General features: G+C 39.9%; 1 protein-coding gene across 3 annotated transcripts in view; it reads left to right on the top strand.

The window, feature by feature from the left end:
• The window catches only part of LOC138758768 (guanine nucleotide-binding protein G(q) subunit alpha-like), a 98,138-nt gene that overhangs the window by 11,459 nt on the left and 61,401 nt on the right, over positions 1-25,278 (top strand). Inside the window, exon 1 of one of the 3 annotated variants that reach the window (XM_069928135.1) lies at positions 17,897-18,074. The exons of the other annotated variants lie outside the window; for them this stretch is intronic. Coding sequence (XP_069784236.1) covers positions 17,942-18,074 — 133 coding nt within the window. The 5' untranslated portion in view covers positions 17,897-17,941. Of the gene's footprint in view, positions 1-17,896; positions 18,075-25,278 lie in introns of those variants that run through there. 3 annotated transcript variants of the gene reach the window in all.

Raw genomic sequence — 25,278 nt, 5'->3', positions numbered from 1 at the left:
ACGGTGGCCAGTGGAGAGCTCGCCATATAACACGATCTTGGGAAGGCGATGGTCCTCTATTCTGGAGACGTGACCCATCCAGCGCAGCTGGATCTTCAGCAGCGTGGACTCGATGCTGTCGACCTCTGCCATCTCGAGTACTTCGACGTTAGGGATGAAAGCGCTCCAATGGATGTTGAGGATGGAGCGGAGACAACGCTGGTGGAAGCGTTCTAGGAGCCGTAGGTGGTGCCGGTAGAGGACCCATGATTCAGAGCCGAACAGGAGTGTGGGTATGACAACGGCTCTGTATACGCTTATCTTTGTGAGGTTTTTCAGTTGGTTGTTTTTCCAGACTCTTTTGTGTAGTCTTCCAAAGGCGCTATTTGCCTTGGCGAGTCTGTTGTCTATCTCATTGTCGATCCTTGCATCTGATGAAATGGTGCAGCCGAGATAGGTAAACTGGTTGACCGCTTTGGAAAATACTAGAGCGCATCGGATGTCCCCCAAAGTTCCTCAACATGATTATCCAACTGCACGAAAACCAACAAGGTCGGGTCAGATATAGCAATGAGCTCTCTGAACCCTTCTCCATTAACAATGGCGTGAAGCAAGGCTGTGTTCTCGCACCAACCCTCTTTTCAATCTTCTTCAGCATGATGCTGAACCAAGCCATGAAAGACCCCAACAATGAAGACGCTGTTTACATCCAGTACCGCACGGATGGCAGCCTCTTCAATCTGAGGCGCCTGCAAGCTCACACCAAGACACAAGAGAAACTTGTCCGTGAACTACTCTTTGCAGACGATGCCGCTTTAGTTGCCCATTCAGAGCCAGCTCTTCAGCGCTTGACGTCCTGCTTTGCGGAAACTGCCAAAATGTTTGGCCTGGAAGTCAGCCTGAAGAAATCTGAGGTCCTCCATCAGCCAGCTCCCCACCATGACTACCAGCCCCCCCACATCTCCATCGGGCACACAAAACTCAAAACGGTCAACCAGTATTAAAACAAAATATATTGTTGACAAAATGTCATGTCAACCATCTAGTATATTACAATCAACTGAAAGTCATTATTTTTAAGCTACTGTTAGTAAAACTGCTGTATAAAAAGTTAAAAATGTAGCATTCACACTATGCGAGTGTGGAGAAGAACAACATGCACACCAAAGCCTTGAAGTTGAGACTGGTTTATTGCACTGGCCATCATACTTATATGGGCCCTAGGCACTGACATCAGGGCCCCGCGTCATCGGAGCGCTGGCCTGGGATTGGCCGGCATTCCCACCATAGCTCCCCATCTTCCTGCCGTGCGGGAGGTCAACTGGGACGATGATGTCCGTGTGGTTGCCGTGATCGTCGGCCATTTTGTGGGCCAGTCTTCGTCTCCATGCGCGGGCTGCTACAAAGGCTGTGCACTGCATTAGTTGTATTATCTATGGATAGTCTACCGTAAGATTGCCAATTGTGCAATTTTCTAACAATGCAAATAAATGTTCTTATTTTTAGTAGCTATTAAAATGAATATTAAAGGTACACAAAATTAACTTGACCTCATTTTGAATTAGAAAGGAATTTGAAATTGCTTACATATACTGAGTTTACAATTTTGGTTGACCATTTTGAATCGTATAATGATACAAGCAATTTGCTATGGTATTAGCCCATTCTTCATGAAATAATTGTCATAAGTTCAACTTTGTCCTGTGCTGTGGAAGCAAATAGCTGTTGCATATGCAGGTCCAAAATGTGGATGTGTCAAATCATTTTTTTTTACCTTTTTAACTTTGCATTTGATTCACATGGATGAACTAAGATGTCATGTAATTTAGTCCACAGATGCTCAACGTATCTAGACTTGATACACTTGTATGGGAAGACAAGATTAGACTCCAGAATTTTTTTTCTGTTGGATTTTTATTATTCAATGAAGCTGACAGGATATTCATTTGACTTTAATTGAATTTGTGGAGGTTAAATAGGACATTTGTATTACTAAAGTTAAGATTGTAATTCATTGTAAATTCTTGTGATAAAGGGGTACTTGGAAAATATCAACAAGCTTCGTCAACTTGAATTTATGAAATAGAAATAAAGAGCGGAACGATTAGAGTTGCGATTATCACAACACCACTGTAGCACCAGTGACCCAGGTTGAAATCTGGCATTGTCTGTAAGGAGTTTGTATGTTCTCCCTATGTCCGTGCTCCTGTTTCCTTCCACTTTCCCAAGATGTACATGTTAGTACCTTAATTGATCACACTGGAGTATTTGGGTCTGCAGGCTCATGGGCCGAAGGGCCAGTTACTGTGCTGTTTTTCTAAATTAAATTAACACCTAAAATCTATATTTTTTGAAGATGTAACTGGTTGAATTTCTGATGGAAAACCAGTAAATGTGATATATTTAGATTTTAAAAGGCCTCTTATGTGCAGAATTAAAACAAGGATTGAAAATTAAAGACAGGAAACAGTTGTAATGACTGGATATTGGGGCAATAGGCATTGACTCCTGGGGTACTCCAGGGATCAATGCTTAACTTGCAGCTTTTCATAATATACAGTGCCCTCCATAATGTTTCAAAGAAACTTTTTTCCTTTATTGCCCCTGTGCTCTACAATTTAAAATTTGTAATCAAGCAATTCACATGTAATTAAAGTGCACATTTCCAGATTTTATTCAGTGTTATTTGTATACATTTTGGTTTGACAATATAGAAATTGCAGCGCTTTTTAAACATAATTCCCCCCCCACCCCACCAAATTTCAGGACATTTGACTTCACAGGTGTTTGTGAGTACTCGGGTGTGTTTAATTGCTTCTTGGTGCAAGTATAAGAGGCTTACTTGCTTCTAAGCTTTTGATTACCTTTTGACTTTGCAGTTGGCATTTTTCAACATGAGGACCAAAGTTGTGCCCAATGAAAGTCAAATAAGCCATTATGAGGCTGAGAGTAAAACAGTAAGAGACATTACCCAAACCTTAGGATTACCAAAATCAACTGTTTGGGACATCATTAAGAAGAAAGAGTGTACTGGTGAGCAAAGGGACCACAAAGCACAAGTTAACCACAGAAAGGATGGCCAGATTAGTTTGCCAAGAAATATTTAAAAGAGCGTTCAGAATTCTGGAAAATGGTCTTGTGAACAGATAAATCCAAGATTAACCTGTATCAGAGTGATGGCAAAAGTAAAATGTGAAGGTGTAAAGGAACTGCCCAAGATCCAAAGCATAACACCTTTGCCAAGGTTTGCATCTTGCAGTGTAACCTCTGTATTTCTTTTTATGAAGTCTTCTGTGGACAGTAGTGATTGACACATCCACACCTGCCTCCAGAAGATTTTTTCATATCTGTTGAACATAAGTTTGGGGATTTTTTTCATTATAATGAAAATTCTTCTAGCATGAGCAATAAAGGTCTTCCATGATGTACCAGTCCCTTTGTGAATACTGAACTCACCAGTACGGTCTTAATGATGTTGGTAATCCTAAGGTTTTGGTGATACTGTTCTATTCTTGTTTTTCAGCCTTCAGAGGAGGATGAACCAAATAGTTTTTTCTAAGTTGAGTGAATGGGCAAGTGAAAGGCAGTTGCAATATTACATACTTAAATGTGATACCATACACTTTGGTAGAAATCAAGAATGCTAAGTATAATTTATATAATGAGAGATTGGGAAATCCTGACATGCAAAGGGATGTCCTACTAATTCCCCTACGATGCAAAAATCTATCCAACCTTGTCTTAAATATATTTACTGTAGTTGCCTTCACTGCTTCATGAATGAGCAAAGAAATAGTGCAATAAGTTGGGAGCACTGTGTACTTTTGTCAAACACCTGTGTTTTCCCCATTTTAAAAATTCTTTGGTAGTTATGAAATTTCAATTTGGCATGAAAGGTAAAAAAAAAAGGATTGTGGTTGTTAAACTGTAATTTTGAGAGGCTTTTATTTGTTGACATTTCAGATTTGATTAATTTTGAGTTGGGCAATAACATTTATATCAGATACTACATGCGAATTTGCACTGACCCTGTTTATCGCACACACGAACCATCGAGTTAGAAGTAGTTGATAAATTAGAGACGGTGACCAAAGCATTAGTCCGAAGTCAATTTTAGGATTTTTGTATAAGAAAGAGGTGGGTAAAACAAATCTAAAAGGAAGAATTTATACACTGAAACCAGCATCAGTGCTGAATGGGCAATAGTGAGTGCATGTATTTAAGAATAATTAGGGAAAGATTTGGTGTGCTGGAATGGTTACAATTCTTTTCATGTGATGGGGATTTGAATACAAAATATTATAAATGAATCTAACAGAACTATAATGTGTGGGAGATCTTGTGGAGTAATATGAGTTGCAGGTTGTATTAGGATTTTAAGATTGAAGGAGGAAGGCTGATGAAGGTTGCACTGAATTAATTAAACTTTTGCATTTGAGCAGCAGTGAAATTGAGGATAGCACATATGCGGTTCGTACACTGGTGCAGCCATTCTCATCGGTGGCCACAGCACATTTAAGTAAAAGCCTTGTTTTCTTTTCAGCTTGGTTAATATAAAAATATATTTGCTTTTTTAAATAGTTGATAGGAGAGAAATATGGGAAAATTCAAAACTTGACTGCTTCACAGAGTAGAGTCCTGGTTTTGCGGGGGGAGGGGCGTAGCAGAGAAAAAAGGTTAAGAATGGTTGCTGTAGAGGTATATTTGGAAATGTATACGGGAAACCTATTTCTGGTTGTGATAATGGAATGCATGCGTTCTACATTTCCATATATTCTGATATTGGTGATTGCTGTCTGATGTTAATATTAAAGTTGACAGTAGAACAGTTAAATTGAGGATTTATTTTCTTGGAAAGTAATTCATTGCGACACAAAAAAAATAGCTAATTTACTCCAATTCACTGTTAATGGGATCAATACTCAAGTTTTTAAATTGAGATTTATTATCTTATAAACTGAGAAAGTTTGATTTGCGAGCAGTCCAGGTAGGTGTCCTATACGTAATCCAGCAAATAGCGTGAGAGGAGATGATCCATTGGGAGCAGCTTACAAGATGTCGCTATGCTCTGCCACCTTTTTTATTACATTGTATGGCATTTTGAAATTTTAAATATTAACAAAATCATAGAGGCCAAAAGAAATAGGCCAAAGTGGTGAATGGGCAAAAAGTTGATCTCAGTGTTGTATTTGGGATTATTTTCAGCTTTGTTTTTGGTTTTGCATGTTTTGTTTTGCAGTTCTTTTCCTTCCATGTTTTGTTTTGACTTTTGTGTTCAGAAGTTTGAATGAAGAATGACAGTGGGAATGTTTTTCTGGCCACTTGATTAACCTCCTGATGAGAAATATTTGTCCCACTGGTATTACCGCAGAAACTGTTCCATTTCTTAGTAACCAACTTCATTAATGTGACAAATCTTACCACTTCAGTTTTTGAGCTCTAATTGCCATTGCATTGACACATGAAATTTTTATAGCACAAGTAGCCCATTCAGTCCATAAAGAATATTTTGAATTGTAGATAAGTATAAAATGGAATATTGTCAAAACATTTAAATTTCACCATTTATTTGAAAATGTTGAGCAAAATTAGAATTTATGAAGTGCTATAAGGGGCAGCATGGGCTCAGATTAATCGTTTTAAATTTTGTTCTTTATGCTGATACCTGAATGACTTAATGAAATAAATAACTATTGTATCTTGCTCCAGATGGGATTGATAGAATGAATATAGTTGATATTCACTGATGTAGTCATATAGAGAAAAAAATGTCACAGGACAATGCAATGAGTGCTTAAAGGATACAATTTCCAAGTTGTTAAATAGTTTAATTCACAGTTGAACACAGTATGCTGTTAATTTGAGAGTATTTTCCTTGGTTTTAATTTTCATCCCCATCCTCTTCAGTCTTTGGGTTTTTTTTTGGCACTACACATCTGTGCCTCATTCATATGCACGTCAAGTGGTCAGTCGGAGATGCTTAAGAGCATCTTGGCTATAAGATTCTAGTTAGAGATTTATAGAAGTCTGAATGTCTGATCTTAAATGCTTCAAGATCTTTATTGGGAGAAGAAACATAATGTAGACCACATATTCAATATATTTGTTTGATTATTATTCTATTTCCAGCCATCGTGGAACAAGAGTAAATTTTAATTGATCCTACTGTGCACAAAGCAGCGATGACATTCCAGTGCTTTAAAACTGATTAAAATTACAATTTTAATGTGATAATTAAAGGCTTTAGAGGCATCCCTCTTCATCAATGTCCAGGGATTGCTGAAGAAGTCAGTAGGTCAGAATTAACTAAAAACTTAGTCGGGCAAGTCAAAAAGATTTATTATCGGGGTATTCTGCTGGTTGCTTATCTCTAGATTCTGAAGTTTTGCTGAACAATCCTGGCCTAGAAAGTGATCAAGAATGTAACGCAGCCCTTTACATTTGTGTGTCTCATTGTAGCAGCAACAAAGCTGCTGGTCAATGACAGGTCATTCATTCATTGGATTAAGCATTCTTTACCTTCTCAGCTGGGAAATTTTTTCTTTGTATGATATATTTAATAAATATTGGCAAGTTGACAGGGTTACCATAACAAGATTTCCCAAACCACTAAACTGAAAGTGCCAACTTTTTTTTCTAGTGACAGCAAAACTAAGTTCCTCTTTCAAGTCACAGATCATAATGAAGTAGATGGATGACGAGACAATGAAATAGGCAGAACATGGCAGATGGAATGTAATCCCGATAGCATGATGTATTTTTGAAGAATTAGTAAGGTTAAAACATTGACAATCATAGAACTATTGAGGAATAGAGGAATCTTGGTGAACAGATCAGAAGACAGCACAGGTTGGTGAGATGATTGAGAAGGGAATCAGAAAAATTGCCTTTCTTAGCCAGACTCTAGAAAACAAGACTAGAGAGGTTATAGTACAACTGAATAAAACATGGGTTAGATCTCCGCTGAAGCACTGTTGTAGTTTTGATTGGCACACTAAAGGAAAGGTATGATTGCTCGGAGGAAATTCACCAGAATGTTGCATGGGTTGGAGTGTTTCAATTATGGGTAGAGACTAAGTGGGTTGTTTGTTTTATTGAAACCCTGGAGGATGAAAGGGGGGATGGGTGGAATTGATGGAGGGGTATAAAATTCGAGGGGAATATATTTGTTGGAAACTTCTTTGTAGGGGAATTGTCTAAACTCCGATGCATAGGATAAGGAAGGGTAAAGGGGAGAAGATGAAAAGTTCTTCCAGGTGCTTGCAATCTAAATTATACTGTCTGATGGAAGGTGGAAACGGGCCTCTTAATGGCATTTAAGTAGTATCCAGTTGAATGCTTGAATTGCCAAGGCCTGGAGCAAGTGCAGATAATTAGATGTTAAATGAGGGGGGGGGGGGTGTGAACGAGGGAAGGGATGTGGGAAAAAGGGGAGAAAATGACACTGTGTATATTCAAGAGGGAAATGTTTGTGTATTTTGGTCAATATGGTTCATAGTGTGAAAAATAAAAAAAATAGATGTTAAATGGGTAATTGTTGGTGGGTGTTGATATGAGACATTGAAATTTCTGTTTCTGTGCTGTATGACTCCACAAATAAAGTTTTATCATTTTACCTGTGAGGAAATTCCTGGAACTCCTACAAACCAGTATTGTCAGAGCATTTTCACCAGAAAGTGGTAAAAGTTTAACTGGTGGTTCTCCATGGCCTTGTGAATTAGCAATAAATATCAAGTCAAGCCCTTCAATCCAATGACTTCACACTGAGCATTAATCATCTATTAAAATATTTATTGCTAATTCACAAGGCCATGGAGAGCCACCAGTTAAATTTTTACCACGTTCTGGTCAAAATGCTCCGACAATACTGGTTTGTAGGAGTTCCAGGAATTTTACTCTAATCCTCTTTTTACTAATTCTACATTAATCCCATTTTTATTATCCCCATATTTTAATCCACTCTCAGATTCTGCAACTAACCTACGCAGTTTACAGAGGGCAATTACCATTCCAACTTTCATATCTTTAGATTGTGACATTAGAGGACATCTTCACAGTCACATGGCACCTAAGATAGGGTTGAACTTGGTCTCTCGCATTGTGAGGCAGTGACACAGTGCTGCCCAAATGCATTTGTCTACATCTTGTAATTAAAAATATTTACCATATTTTCACTCGTATAACATATGTATAATGCGCAGAAAAATCATACTGTGTAAAATATTTTTGTATAACATGCACACGCATATACCATGCAGATGTAGTATTTTTAACTTCCGACTGACAAAATCAATTTGTATTTAAGTGGGACATGAGACAAAGCACATACCCAGTATCTGCACAGTTAATCTCCTGCAATTAACACCCAATCAACTTCCCCCAGACGTGTCAATCGCCTGTTATGTAGATGATATCCTGCTGCAAAACATTAACAAACTTTGTGGAGGATTCAATTTAATAGTTCAAAGACAGGCTTCAGAGTTAAGCAGGATTTTAATTCTAATGCTGTTTAAAATCAGAAGCACTTGAATATATTAATTTCCTCCCTCAGGGTTGGGACTGGACAATTATCATTGCAGTATCTGTTTAAGAATTCCATGGCATTCAGTACAGATATTCCCAAGATCAAAATTTCCCACACCCACTATAAATTGTGTGTGCTCTTTCAATGTCGCTATTACTTACCCATGCTTGCTGTAACTTCCCATGCTTTCTATAAAATGACAGCGTGTCTTTCCCATGGCCACTATAAATTGTGCACGTTCTTTCAATGCCGCTCTAAATTGTGCACGTTCTTTCAATGTCGCTATAAATTGTGCACATTCTTTCAATGCCGCTCTAAATTGTGCACGTTCTTTCAATGCCGCTCTAAATTGTGCATGTTCTTTCAATGCCGCTCTAAATTGTGCACGTTCTTTCAATGTCGCTATAAATTGTGCACGTTCTTTCAATGCCGCTCTAAATTGTGCACGTTCTTTCAATGCCGCTCTAAATTGTGCACGTTCTTTCAATGCCGCTCTAAATTGTGCACGTTCTTTCAATGCCGCTCTAAATTGTGCACGTTCTTTCAATGCCGCTCTAAATTGTGCACGTTCTTTCAATGCCGCTCTAAATTGTGCACGTTTTTTCAATGCCGCTCTAAATTGTGCACGTTCTTTCAATGCCACTATTATATTCCCACATCTGCTATAAATTGCCAGATCAGTTTTCCCACGCCCACTATTAATTGTACGGATTCTTTCAACATGTAAAAATATTCTCACATAGCATGCACACGCATATAACACACAGGGGGTGCCTGGTTTGTAAAATGCACATAATATGTGCGTTATATGAGTAAAAATACGGTAAACCAGCAATTATAGTTTACACTTTTAACCATTATTTGATTAATTTGCATTCTTTCTTGATTTAAGTATAATTTAATGCGTTGACCCTTTTAAATTGTCGGAGATAGTTGTTCATATTCAGTTGACAAAGACTTCTTGTGTTTACTAAATTGCTACATTTTTCAAGTTTGCACTGTACTGTCGTGATGGTATTGGCAATGAAAATAAGTTTGTTGCTAAAAATCAACAGGAGATCTCCACAGCTTGGGAAAGTTTGATAATTGATCAGGTCCTTGGTACACCTGAATTGTGTATGAAAAATGACTTTAGATTTCCTTTCCATTTTCTCTCCAGTAGCTGGAACTATTTTCAGCAGAAAGGGCAGAATGAGGCTAATTGTTAAGTGCTATCTCATTTCATAAGTGTTGGATTTACAAACTCCTTCCATGCTGTGTGTAAAGAAAAATAATATGCGTGATTTAACCTTTATTCAGAGACGTTGGATAGAAGAAATGAATATTGGCAGAAATGTTATTTTTTGTTCCATCATTGGGGTTTGCTGAGTAATATGAAATAGCATATCTATTTAATCTCTTATGGCAGAAAACATAGTTAAGTTGGAATTTGTAATAAAGTGTATAGTATGAGGTACAATATCTTGAAGGGCTAGTGCCAGAAACATTGGTTTTTACCTTTGTCTCCTATGGATGCTGTGTTATTTGCTGAGTTCCTACAGCGTTTTCGTGCTTTTACCACAATCACAGTGTCTGAAGATTTTTGGATTTCACTAAATCCAAGTTTAAGATTATTGCTAAGTAAATTTCACACTAAATGCACATGAAGTGATCGGAGTAGCTCATACTTTGTTCTACTGTTTGAGGTAATGGCAATTGATCTCAAAGAAGGATTCACCGATGTATTATCTCAGGCTTGAATACTCTCTGTCCTGAGCATTTCAGAGATTAATATGAAATTTCTGCTCAATTTACTGGACTCTTGTCCTTTGAATATATCTCTTGACTTTTCAAACAAAGATTATTGTCTTTTGGGGTCTGTTTGCCCTTTTCACACTGGCTAACCGATAAATTGGTTGTTCAACAAACGGGTTAAAGAACCTGTTTTTGCTGTTCACACTTGATCACTGTTAACTGGTTTTCTGTATCCTTTCACACTCTCCACTAGGCATCCCCCAAGGGGAGTGGCTCCTAGGTCTCTCTCGCGCGCTCTCTCTCGCACCGGCACTGCTTCGCCCTTTGTCCTCTGTGACTCTTTCTCTCCCTTCCCTCTGTCTCTCAAAGATGCATCTATCCTCGATTGTTGCATGTACCCGTGTCTGTGTGCATCCTCGTGTATTTCATCCCCATTGTGACTTCCCCGTGCTCACTATAAATTCTCCGTGTATGTATTTTATTGCAGCTACAGGTACACGATCCTTTATCCGGTCAGCTAAAATCCGGAAAGCTCCAAAATCTGGAAAGTGGGGACCGGTGGCCGGGGAAGGCGGCCGAGGGACCGGCGGTTGTGGGCGACTGGGTGGGGGTGGGTACAGCAGCATAATTCAGGTGGGCTTTCCGAAATCCAGAAATATCCAAAATTCGGAACACACTTGCCTTTATAAATAGTGCATGTATGTTTTATTGTGTGTATATTATTCCTACTTCGATTTTATGATACTGGAGTAGATTTATTTCAGTCAGCACCACAACATGGGCTGAAGGGCTCATACTCTGCTCGACATAATGCTTAATTATGTTTTAATTAGGCATGATTAATTTAGTTTAAATACATGATCATAGTACATTGAACTGGATTTAGTAAATTGAATACAATGTTTATACCTTTTTTGATCTTTTGTTTCCTTCCATTCCTGCACGAATGCAAGTACATCATCAATGCGTCAATTTGTCCCAGGATAGCCTATGTCCCTTTCACACTGGGCTAATCGGCACACAGGTATCAGATAGCCCCTGGGATGATACACCCTACCGAGGTGGCCCATCCTCTGGGTGATCTGACCTGTGTGTTGATTAGCGAGTATTCACGCTGGCACTTTAACTGGTAGATTGGCAGTTAATTACTGGGATAAAGTGCCAATGTGAACCTCTCATCTAATTGCCAGTAAATGGAGGACAATTGTTCTACTCTTATTTTGGAGGACAATTTACCTCAAGAACCAATCTGATCAATGTGCTGAATAATAGCATCATTATTTTGCATTCTTTCTTGATTTAAATATGATTTGAGATATGAAGATTTTAAATTATGAAAGAGATAGTTGTTCAGATCCAGAGGATGACAGAGATTTCTTGAGCTTATTAAATTGGTACATTTTTCAAGTTTTCACTGTACTGTAGTGATAATGTTCATTGCTAAGAATCAACCAGCCTATCAATGAATTGTTAATCTCCACATCTTGGGAAAGTCTGTGATAATTGATCACGTCCTTGGTGCACCTGAGTTGTGTCTGAAAAATGTGCAGCTTCACAGGTAAATTTAATTACACTACAGGTGCACGATCCTTTATCCGGACATCTAAAATCCAGAAAGCTCCAAAATCCGGCAAGTGGGGACCGGCGGTTGGGGGAGGCGGCTGGGGGTGATAGCTGAGGGACCGCGGTTGGGGGAGATGGTCGGGCGACTGGAAGGGGGTGGGGGTGGATATGGCAGCACAATTCGGGTGGGCTTTTCGAAATCTGGAAAAATCCGAAATTTGAAATACTCTGTCCTCCAAGAGTTCCGGATGAAGGATTGTGTACCTGTATTTTGTTTTGCACAAATGTTATTCAGACAATTTAACGTGGACATAGAATCACAGAACATTACGGAACAGAAAGCAAGCCCTTTAGTTCTGCCTAGTTCCACTGATCTGCACCAATTAATATCCCTCCTTTCCCCTCCCATCCATGTACCTGTCTGGATTTTTATTAAATGTGAAAATTGAGCTTCCATTCACCACTTCAGCTAGCAGTTCGTTCCACATTCCCACCACTCTCTTTGTGTGAAGAAGTTCCCCCTAAACTTCCTTTTCACTCTGAGCCAATGTCCTGTGGTTTGTAGTGGAAAAAAGCTTATTTGCATCTACTCTATTGATATTTTGTATACCTCTGTCATATCTCCCCCTCCTTCTTCTATGCTCCAGGGAATAAATTTCTAATCTGTTCTTTTCCTTTAACTCAACTCCTAAAGTCCTGGCAACATCCTGGTAAATATTCTCTGTACTCTTTTAATTTTATTGATATCTTTCCTGCAGTTAGGTGACCAAAACTACACATAATACTCCAAATTTGGCCTCACCAATGTCTTGCACAACTTTACCACAAGATTCCAAATCCTATACCCAGTGTTTTGATTTATGAAGGCCAATATGCCAGAAACTCTCTTTACAATTATGTCTACCTGTGACTCCACTTCAAGGGAATTATGTATCTGTATTCCCAGATACATCTGGACCAATCTGATCAATGTGCATTGGACAGCTTCACAAATTGACCTATTTTGTTTTGCACAAATATTATTCAGTCAATTTATGTATCTAATGTGGGCATGCTGAAGACCACAAATGATTGAAAAAACTTGCATTTTAAACAAATTATTAACTGGCAATGACAAGCTGGGAATTGCAATATTTGGTGCTTATCCTTTAATTTCCCTCATGTATGAAATGCTGCAGGTATGGTGGAGGTCATTCTACAGTGTTCTTGGCTTCAGTTCCATGTGAATTTACACTTCCAACAATATTTAGACTTTTGAGTAATTAATTTAGAAGCCAAGAGGTCCTGGCAGAAGCCCATTTGAGTAATGGTGAACAGCTTGTTGGTAAATGCTATGTTATGGAGGTGCCAAAGGCTTGATCAATTGACTGAGATTTGAGAGTAGTTTGACAGGGTTGTAATTGTCTAGATTTGACCTCTTGCTTTTTGTTAACAGAGCGTACCCTGGCATTTTACTATTTAATTCAGTACCTTTGTTGTTGCCTTGCTAGAACCATTCAGCTACTTGTACCACTATATCTGCAACACCAAACATCCAAAGAAATCATCCAGTCCGACTGACTGAGTATTAAACTTCTGTGCTGACCATCTTACCAATGTATTCAGATATCTTCAGCATCTTCCTCCAGAGGAATGTGATACTACCTGTTTTGAACGGGTGTCAATTGTACTGATGCCCAAGAAGAGTGTGGTAGTGAACCTAAATGACTATTGATCAGTGACACTCACATTAACAGTGATGAACTGTTTTGAAAGACTGGTGTTGAAGCATATCAGCTCCTGTCTGAGCGGCGACATGGATCCTATCCAATTCGCCTATTTTATCAACAGGTCTATGGCGGATGCATTTCACTGGCTCTACCCAAAGGTCTAGAACACCTGGATAGCAAAGATGCATATATCAGAATGCTTTTTATTGACTACAGTTCAGCATTTAACTTCATCAAGCCTTCAAAACTGATATTGCCTCAACATCCCACTGTGTAATTGGATCCTTATACAATCCAGTCCATTGGGGGATCAGAAGAGGAGAGGGTGAAGAAATTTAAGTTCTTGAGAATCATTGTCTTGGCAGATCTTTCCTGAACTCAACACATTAATGACATCGTGAAGAAAGCACTTCAGCTCCTCGACTTCCTCAGGAGTTTGCAGAGTTTTGGTATGACATCGGAAACCCTGGAAAATTTCTACAGATGTGTTGTAGAAAGTATGCATCATGGCCTGTTATTGGGACATCAACAGTTCCGAAGTGTAAAGTCCTGCAAAAGCTAATGGACACAGCCCAGGACATCACAGGCAAAACCCTCTCCACCATTGAGAACATGTACAGGGAATGCTGCATTGGAGAACAGCAGCAATCTAGCCCTGTTCACATTGAACCGCCAATTTACCAGTTAGCCAACGAACTGGTTCAAAATGAACCAATGTTAACTGACTCTCAGCGCCTTTTCACACTCACCGCCTGGCATCCCAGAGCAAAGGGGCACTTATTCTCCAGCGGTGATGTCCTGCATACCCCCGTCCCTTTCACGATGAGTTAACCAGTGCACTGATTCAAAACTAATCGGTGATAATACACCCTCCCTAGGGGCATTCCCTGGATGATCTGACACCTGCATGCCGATTTGTAAGCATTTACACTGGCACGTTAACCAGTAGATTGACAGTTAGTGCCAGGGCTAAGGAATTTCTTATCTTTACAATTGAGAATCTGCTATTAGGAAAGAGATGTAGGTGCCATACGATTCACACTATCAGATTCAGGAACAGCTGCTACCCCTCCATCTGACTCCTCAACGATAAACTCAATCTGGGACTCATTTCAGGGCTCTTGTGCACTTAATTGATTTTTTTTCTCTCTGTATTGCATAGTCAGTTATTTATTTTTTTTGTTTACATGAGTACATTGTTTGTGGATATTTTTGCACTGCCAATAAAGGGTAATTCTGCTTTGCCCGCAGGAATAAGAATCTCAGGGTTGCATGTGATGTATGTATTCTGACAATAAACCTGAAATCTGAAAAATGCTCCCATGGTTGTAATCATATTGCACAAAAAATTTTTGATTCTTGGGAAGTCAATTATTCATCTCCATAGCATCTCTTCAAGAATTCATCATGGCAGTATTCTAGAGCTAACCATATTCAGCTAGTACGTCGGTGAGGATACATTTATCATAATGCAAAAAAGTTGGGATGTTGTTACTGATTTCCTAACAGAATGAAACAGCAACAAGCTAAACAGTCCATGCCGACTAGCAGCAAGTCTTGGACAATGCTCTGGTATGGATCGCAGAGGGTAACATTGACATCGTGGAAGTACCAGACAATGACTTCACATTTAACAGTCTTAAAATTGCAGTCTCCCTTTATTGACATTCTGAGTGCTGTTGACCAGATGTTTAACTGGACCAGCCATGTAAATAAGATAACTGTCACAACAAATCAGGTTATTAATGTTGTGTCATTCCTTCAATTATGCTTTAAAACCTTGATAGTATTGATAAATATCTGGAATATGTTGGAACACTTTCTGCTGTCAGGATTAAGTTAGTTCAACAACTGGTGTTTGACAGTACTCTGGGGAGGTCAAACAGCCTGCTTCATTGTTAGCTTGTCTCTCACCTTATATATTCACTTTATCAGTCACCAACACTACATCTTCAAAATACAGTGGAGTTGCTTGCATAGCATATTACAGTTGCAAAGCTCACCTCACAAAGTTTGCTACCAAAGTGGACGAGATGAATTTGGGCTCCAGCCGCCTTCCTAAGATGAATACATTGGGGTGAGAGGTGGGAGTTGCCAATTAACAGTCATTTTACTTGTTTGTTGGCCATCCAAGATCTGACCAACAGCCTGAGATAATAAAAGAAGCCAAACTAATCTTCAGCAATTATTGATTCCTTTTGATGTTAAATATTTTTTGAGGCATAGTCCTGGAATGGGACAATTAAGAAGAAAAGTTTAAAAAAAAATAGTTTTGTAGCCCTGTAAAGTTAAGATGATATATTTTGGTTTTAAGATTAGGCATTGTTGGCTTCTGAGCCCTGGATTGGATTTTCCCAATGTAATTTATGATAGAATAATTTTGTTTTGTTCCAAACTTTGTTTGGCATAATCCCCAGATTACATCAGTATTTGACTTCCATCATCCGTTGAAGATTATTTTTATTATGAGCAAAAATTTGAAATTGAATTGGATCAAATTATTTTCATGATTGTCTTTGGATTTTTGTGCACCGACAAACAGCAAATCAGAATTTTTCATAAATCTGAGAGATTAAATGCTGATCTTCATCTACTAATTCAACAACAATTTATCCAGGAGCAACTAAAATGTGCACTATTAGATAAAAGGATGAATACATTCAGATGTTTTCTTCATCTCTGTTCAATCTTATCCTGCTCTTATTTTAGGAAATCAGATTCTTCCACTTAGATCTAAGTAGAAAAGCAGTAATTACATTCACAAAATATTGCATTTGGAGTTCGAATCAATTTATACGTATGTCCCAGAGACTTGAGTTTTGACAGAACCTTTGAACTATGTGACTGCAAGTCACATCCTACTAGTTTTGTCAACGAACTGTTTTGTCAGTGATTTAATACCTTAATTCTAAAATTTTTTTTTGTCATTTGACTACTACTGTGAGTCCTTGAAAATATTCCCAATTTCCATTCGCTAAGTACTTCTTGATGATGGACAGTTGACATGACATTTGAGCAGAACAAATGGAACTGGAAAATTGTGTTTTCCCATGTTTTTTTGTTCTTTTGAAGTGTTAAATATTTGGGAGGTGCAGTTGATGAGGTCTTGCTGAGTTCTTCCATTACAAAGAATAGATGCTACATGTTTTGCATTGTTCTTGTCATTGATTTTTGCAACTTCAGGATGTTGAAGAAACTTCATTCATCCAGTTGTCCTTTGGGGACTGCCTGTAACTGATAGACAACATTTGAAAGTTGGCCTTAAAAGCAACTGCTGTTGACTGAAGGGGCAGTCATTTAAAAAAAAGAAATTTCAATACAATTAAGTCTACACTTAGCAGAAGAGGTGGCCTGTACAAGAGGGTTGGGCTACATCTAAACTGAAGGGGTGCCAATATTCTGCAAGGAGATTTGCTGGTGCTTCTCGGGTAGGTTTAAACTCAATTGACAGGGGGCTGGGTCTCTGGGCATAGATGAGGCAGATGAAGAGTTGGGACCTATTACTTCAAGAAAGCATTTGGACAGGACTGGCAGCAGTATGGCAAGATGAGAGGAAAGGCATGTGGTTTAAATTGTATTTACTTCAATGCAAGAGGTAAGGCAGGTTAGCTCTGAGCATGGATTGGCTTGCAGGGCATTTCAGCCATAACAGGAATATGGCTGAGAGGAAAGCAAGACTGACAACTCATTGTTCTAGGACACGGGTGCAATAGAGGGTTGAGGAGGGGAAGGTTTGTGTCTTTAATAAGGGAGATGGTCTGGTGAAGCTACATGGGTAGAAATAAGAAGGCAATGATCACTTTGGGGGTGGTATTATAGGCCCCAAATATTCAGTAGGAAGAAGAAGAGCAGATATGCAGGAAAATTGCAGAAAGTTGTTTAAAAAAAAAGTTTGTATTACTGAGAGACTGTTCTTGAATATTGACTGGAACATTCATAGTTAGTGCAAAGGGCAAGGAATTTACTTGTGTCCAAGAGAGGTTCTCAGTTATATTCAGGGTACAGTACTGGAGCTACGCTTAGGGAATGAGATGGGGTAAATGATTGAACTGACAGTGTAGCTACTATCCATAAAAAAGCCATTCGGAGGCTAAGTAGGCTTTAAACATGTCATTAGAGCAAATTCATCATGAAGTCCTGATGCTTTTTAATTGTTTATTAATGAATACAAAAGGACTCTTAATGTGACATTGTTCAAAATGTGATAGCAACTGTGGTAACATCCATGAGATGTGATAACGTCTATCGTATATGGTAACGACTATCGTATGTAGTAAGGCCTGTGGTAATGTCTCTCTTGTGTGGTAACGCCTGTCTTGTGTGATAACATTCAACAGTAAATATCGGAGCCCTACTCACCTTTCTCATCTCTATCCCGCCATACCAGGACACGCAGGCTAACGACTCTTAAACCCCACAAAAACCCCCATGCATGCGCCAACATCCAAGTGAATCGGGTGTGCACACCGGAAGAAACAGGATGCGTGCAGCCTCCAGACCCCAGGATGCAGCCGACACCTGCAGCCAAATAAATGGCTATAAACAGAATATGTTTGGCTCCTCTGGTCAGTAAGGGATCACTTTATCTCCTCTGTGTTCATATTGTCGTTAGTTTGAAAAAATGTTGCAGAGAAAGATAAGCCTGGTCTGCAAATAGTGTCCTTAATAGGGTGATAGCTGATTTTGGAGCAATTTTGCAGGATCCTGCAGATGTTGATTGGGAGATGTTTGCAAATGAGGGATCTCATCAGAGATTTGTGGAGTTGCAATATGACTTCTTAACTCTTGAACTCAATCCTCATATTAATGAATTCTAACATCCTATAGGCCACCTTAATTATACTATCAATCTGTATGGATTTGGACCCCAAGGCCCCTCTGTTCATCCACACTCTTAAGTAATCTACCATTAACCCTGTTACTCAATTTTGCAAAATGCATCACCTCACACTGATCTGGATTGAGCTCCATCTGCCACTTTTCGCCCAACCCTTCACCTATGGACCTTGTTTATATTCTTTTGTAATCTTTTGTCATCTACAACAACTTTCTACACTATCCACAATTTATCCAATCTTCAAATAACCCACAAACCTTTTGACCCATCTTTCCACCTTTTCATCTAGGTCATTTATAAAAATTACAGAGTAGGGGCCTCAGAACCAATCCCTGCAGAACTACACTAATCATCAACCTCCAGATAGAATACTTTCTGTCCACTACGACTCTCTGCTTTCTACATGCAAACCAATTGAAGTGGCAAGAATTCAGGCACTGTGTGTTCCTTTCAGGGTAATGTTCAATGCTGGCAAATTTAAGGAACCCTGATATATGAAAGGCATTGAGGCTCTGATCAGGCATGAGGAGGCTTATGTCAGATTCAAGACGAGATCAAATGAATCCCTCAAGAACATATTGTGCAGGAGTGTTTTCAAGTGGAAAATTAAGTGGACAAAAAGAGGTCATGAGATGGAGCTATCATGCAGGATAAAGGGGAATCCCAAGAAATTTTACAGGCATTTTAGGAGTAAAATGATGATAAGGGAGAGAATTGTTCCCATCAATTTTTACTGTGGATGAGCTGATGGAAGCCAAGCAATTGAAGGAAATTAATGTCAAGGTGTTCGCACCTTGCAAGAAGCAAAGGAAGATGCTGTGGAGCCCTTGCTAATATAGTTATACCGTCTGTTGCCTTGGGTAAAGTGCTGGTGGGTGGCGAGTTTTGTACCCTTATTTAAAAGGGGCAACGAGGATAAGCCAGGCCACTACAGGACAGTGAGCTTGAAATCAGTAGATGGAAAATTGCTAGAGGAAATTCTGAAGGACAAGGTATATTGGTATTTGGATAGTCAGGGACTGATTGGAGGTATCAACAAGGATTTGTGCATGATGTGTTTCACCAGTTTGAAAGTTTATTGAAGGCATGCTGGAGGATTGATGTGGGCAGGGCAGTGAATCTTGGCAAGATTTTTGATGTGTTAATTTAAAAAATTTAGACATTCAGCCTATAATTGATCCATACAGCCCATGAAACCGTAACCTCTCCTTTCCCCCACCCCCCCCCCACCCCCAACCCCAATTCACCAACAATCCCGTATTTTTTAAAGAGTAAAAGGAAACCGCATCACCCTGAGGAAACCCACACAGGGACTGGGAGGACATGCAAACTCCTTACAGACAGCACTGAATTTGAACCCAGGTTGCTGGTGCTGCAGTAGCATTGCACTAACTGTGCTGCCTTACTGGTCTTGAAGGACAAATCTCATGGGATTTCGTGTGAGTGACCAGTTGGATTCAGAACTGAGATTTGAAGGAGTACTAATGAAATGGGTTTTTTTTCTGATTGGAGCCTGTGTCCAGTGTATTGCTATAGGGGTTGGTACTGGGTCCACTGTTGTTTTTCATCTATATTAATTATTTGGATGGCAATGCAGTTGACAATAATAAGTACATTCGTCAGTGTTTCAAAATTTAATGGTGTAGTTGACAGTAGGAAAGATATCCAAGATATCTAGATCAGTTGGGTAGATGGGCCAATGACTGGAAAATGGAATTTAATTCTAAAGTGCAACAGCTCACACTTAAGTCAAACCAGAAGAAGACTTGCACAGTGAACAGCAGGGCCTTGGAGTGCAATATAAAACAGAGATCGAGGGATACAGATGCTACTTGAGTGGATAGGTTTGTGTAAAAAGAGTTTGGTTTGCTGGCCTTCATTGGGCGAGGTATAGACTAAAGCCCCTTTTCTACTGGCATCCCAGTTAATTGGACATGCATGTCCCAGGATAGGAAGTCATTTGTGCCGTTTCTACTGGGCCACTTTTAACTGGAACATTGACTGATTTTCGACTGAATACATTCATCCCTGGGGATGGGAGTGCTCTACCTTCAACTTGAAACAGGTGTCTTTCTGCTGTCCTTTTTCCACTGGTTTAATCAGCACTCCAGCATCAGTGACACTGGGATATGAGTAGGGGTAGAGGCTGTCAATCGCTGGCATGAAGTGATGTCATTTGATGCCGGCGTGCTGACTATTTTCTTTTTTCTACTGGACCCTGTCCCATTAATTTCTGGGACAATGTGCCAGTGGAAAAGGGGCTTATGAAAGATGGGACCTCATGATTCAGATGTACAAGATATTGAGCCCAAACTTAGTGCCGTGTGCAGATCTGGTCATCTAGTTATAGGAAAGACATCAATAAATTGGAAGGGCTGCAGAGCAGATTCACTAGGATGCTACTGTGACTGGAGGGGTTGAGTTGTAGGGAGTGGTTGGAAAGGCTAGGCCTTTATTCCTTGGAGTTAAGGAGGCTTCAGGGTGTCCTTAGAGAAATTTGCAAAATCACAAATGAATAAAGTGACTGCTCATAGTCTTTTTCCAAGAGTAGATCTAAGAGGCAGAGGTTTAAGATGTGAGGGAAAAGATATAGGAGGGATCTGATGGGGAATCTTTTCTATGAGAGTCATCCATATCTGACATGAGCTGCCAGAGGAAACTCTCAAAGCAGGCACAACATATGGACAGATTTATGGATGGAATGGGCTTAAAGGGATATGAAGCCAATGCACGAAAATGGGATAGCCTTGAATGCCATATTGGTCTGTCTGGATGGGTTGGGCTGAAGGATCCATGCTGAATCTTCTTTCTTTGGCTTGGCTTCGTGGACGAAGATTTATGGAGGGGGTAAAAGTCCACGTCAGCTGCAGGCTCGTTTGTGGCTGACAAGTCCGATGCGGGACAGGCAGACACGGTTGCAGGGGAAAATTGGTTGGTTGGGGTTGGGTGTTGGGTTTTTCCTCCTTTGCCTTTTGTCAGTGAGGTGGGCTCTGCGCTCTTCTTCAAAGGAGGTTGCTGCCCGCCAAACTGTGAGGCGCAAGATGCACGGTTTGAGGCGATATCAGCCCACTGGCAGTGGTCAATGTGGCAGGCACCAAGAGATTTCTTTAGGCAGTCCTTGTACCTTTTCTTTGGTGCACCTCTGTCACGGTGGCCAGTGGAGAGCTCGCCATATAACACGATCTTGGGAAGGCGATGGTCCTCCATTCTGGAGACGTGACCCATCCAGCGCAGCTGGATCTTCAGCAGCGTGGACTCGATGCTGTCGACCTCTGCCATCTCGAGTACTTCGACGTTAGGGATGAAAGCGCTCCAATGGATGTTGAGGATGGAGCGGAGACAACGCTGTTGGAAGCGTTCTAGGAGCCGTAGGTGATGCCGGTAGAGGACCCATGATTCGGAGCCGAACAGGAGTGTGGGTATGACAACGGCTCTGTAAACGCTTATCTTTGTGAGGTTTTTCAGTTGGTTGTTTTTCCAGACTCTTTTGTGTAGTCTTTCAAAGGCGCTATTTGCCTTGGCGAGTCTGTTGTCTATCTCATTGTCGATCCTTGCATCTGATGAAATGGTGCAGCCGAGATAGGTAAACTGGTTGACCGTTTTGAGTTTTGTGTGCCCGATGGAGATGTGGGGGGGCTGGTAGTCATGGTGGGGAGCTGGCTGATGGAGAACCTCAGTTTTCTTCAGGCTGATTTCCAGGCCAAACATTTTGGCAGTTTCCGCAAAGCAGGACGTCAAGCGCTGAAGAGCTGGCTCTGAATGGGCAACTAAAGCGGCATCGTCTGCAAAGAGTAGTTCACGGACAAGTTTCTCTTGTGTCTTGGTGTGAGCTTGCAGGCGCCTCAGATTGAAGAGACTGCCATCCGTGCGGTACCGGATGTAAACAGCGTCTTCATTGTTGGGGTCTTTCATGGCTTGGTTCAGCATCATGCTGAAGAAGATTGAAAAGAGGGTTGGTGCGAGAACACAGCCTTGCTTCACGCCATTGTTAATGGAGAAGGGTTCAGAGAGCTCATTGCTCTATCTGACCATTAAACACCCATTTGTACTATTTCTATTCTTCCCTCATTTCTATCAAATGCCACTGTCCCATTCCCAAAAATTTCACCACATGCTTGTACACTAATGACCTGAGGATCAATGGGGTGATGGCAAACCCATGTAGTGATAGAGAGCATCTACACTTAAGTGGCTTGTAAATGTTACATTGATTAAGTTATTTTGAGGGGGGTAGATAGATTGTTGAAAGACTGGGGAACTGGCAACGGGGAACAGCCACAGATGAGAAGTTGCAACCCTGTGACAGATCAGTCACGATCATAGTGAATGATGACGCAGGCTTGTGGCACCAAGTGTTCTGTTCCCATTCCTATTTTGTGTTCCATGTAGACGGCTTCTGGGTTCTTGATTGAACCAAGGTTACTGGATTTGTGTGGTAGTGGATCTTCTAGCTGTGCCTTTTAAAATTCATCAGATATATCTCAATGTTATTAATTAGGTGTTGGTGTGGCAGCTGCAGGAGCAACCTGGCTGGACATATGACTTCTACACTGACTGGATATTGTCAGGCTCCATGCTTTTGCTGTAGGAGGTTGTAGATTGTGGTGTTAAAAAACAGTTTGGTTGCTGAATTCTCATGGATACTCAGTTCTGAGGCACTCAGGTTATTCTATCTCATTCATTTTGTATGGTATTGCAATTTAGCAATTTGGCAGAGGTGCACAATGTCAAGATTGCACTTGGTCTCTGTGCTCTGATCAACCTGACTTGCTTTTTCTGTGGTAAAATCTGTTTATAACATGGATTGGTGAGGATAGGTGAACTAAGTTTATTTATTTATGGAGGTAAATTTGTGTGTCACTGGCTTCATCTGCTCCTCAGGTCTCAGCCAATTTAGTTAGCAATTATGCTGTCGAGCAATGCTTGGTCATGGGTTCTATGTATTCATACTGTTTTCATTATTTTTTTCAAAGTGTGAGAAGCACTGATTCACCAGCAGAATGAGGGCAGTTATTGGGACTCTGGGAGCTTCCATTGGCAGCGTTGGGCTGATGAACTGACATCTCAAGGTGTCTCAAGACTGGTTCTAAGGCTCTCTGAATTGTTCACTTTTTACATTGTATGCCTTTCCCTCTTGAATATTTTTCACTGGCCTATCCTTTACAGAGTCTGTCTGAACAGGCTGTGCTCAGGAATCATTGTGGTGGAGTTTACAATAAAGAGTGAAACTGAGTATGATCATCCCAATTTTAACATGTAACCAACTGGACAGGAATGATTTTTCAAAAGTTTTGCTTCAAGATGAACACAAGGTAATTTCAGATTTTCTGCATCTCAGGAAGTTGGAGAAACCTTAATTTTTATTGAATTTTCATTAAGCATATGCTCGTCACCAATGTAACCGAATGTATTGAAGCTGTTGATGTTGATGAGAGATTTCTGGTGCATGGAATCTTCCTGAAGACAATAATTGCTATTAAGTAGCCTCACTATACTATTACCTGAAGAATATGTGCATCAGTATGTGTTCAATCTACATCAATGTAATTCACAGCACAGTAAATGACATCCATCCCATTTGAGTACATGCCCAGGCATGTTTGGGCTGATCAAAACAGCTTGCTATGTGGACAATATTCTAGTAAACTTAAAATATGACAAGAAATCACAAAATAGGCTATATCTTTTTTTTTTAAAAGTACGAGATAGGAAGGTTTTAAGCTAATTTTCGTGATCAGCAGCCCAAAATCCATAAAGTACACCCATGTGTTCAGGAAGCAAAATATTTGTTGCCCAGTGGTATTAGTGTGTGATAGTTTCAGTAGTCAAATTATTCAGCTGCTCAGTGATTTGTTTTGTTATTTCTGATTCATTAAATGGATCTGTATAACACGAGCACTGATACTTGTGCCCACGTGCTGCTGTGTGTAGTGGACTTTATTTGTACAATTATAACTCCACAAAGACTAAATCATGAAGAATATAGTGCCAGACTCCGCCTATGGCAGGTGGTAGACAAATCAACATGAAGGATAAATGAATTTGGACAAAGGAAAATGGTTATGATTGTAGAAGGTCAATTATTTCAACCCTAGGACAGTTAGTAGCTGTCCCAAAACCAGACAACTTATAAGTATTTCAACAATAATCTTTGTTCCATCATAAGGTCTGATTTCATGGTGTTCAATTACGTTTTGTAACTTAGCAACTGAAACAATGTATGCCTGTATGTAGCAAGACCCAGATAATGTTCAGATTTAGTATGATAAATGAAAAGGTAACATTCACATCACAAAAATGTCAGGTAGTAATTTCCAACAAAATTGCCTCTCTTATACAATGGTCGTGTTATCACTGAGTCTTCTAACATCAATGTCCTCATCGCCATTGACCAGGAATTCGCCTGAATGAGGCTGGATATCCTGCAGTGCATGCTCATTTACCCCAAAGCTATCTCTAAAGCAAAAAAGCTGCGAGCATGATAAAATATTCCACGTAGATTAGTGCTGCTCAAGCAACTGTTACAACTATCCAGATGAAAGTCACTCAGTCAGCCATTTAGAATATTCATTTCCTTCTCCATCAATGCAGTGTTTGCAGAGAGAGTAGTGCATTACTCACTCAGGCTAGTACCTAGCATGACCGCAACTTCCAACCCCACGTCATTGGCAACAAAGACGGAGCAGCAGACTTGGGAGTGTAACCACCTGTAGATTCCTGTCCAAGCTGAACATCAGTCTGATTTTATAATGTTGCCAGCCCTTCATTGTTAGTCTAAATTAAGGAACTCCCAATCCAACCACATTGTCAATAACTTCAGCTGAAGGTAGTGATTCAAGATGGTGGCTTATTTACCATCACTTCTCAAAGCTAATCACAAGTAGAGAAAGTAATTTAAAAAAAAATAATTGTTTTGAACTCTTATTTAAAAT

This window comes from Narcine bancroftii, chromosome 3, assembly GCF_036971445.1.
Source record: "Narcine bancroftii isolate sNarBan1 chromosome 3, sNarBan1.hap1, whole genome shotgun sequence".
Taxonomy (NCBI): domain Eukaryota; kingdom Metazoa; phylum Chordata; class Chondrichthyes; order Torpediniformes; family Narcinidae; genus Narcine; species Narcine bancroftii.
The sequence above is the reverse complement of the archived record's forward strand: the minus strand, read 5'-3'. Positions and strand labels throughout refer to the sequence as shown.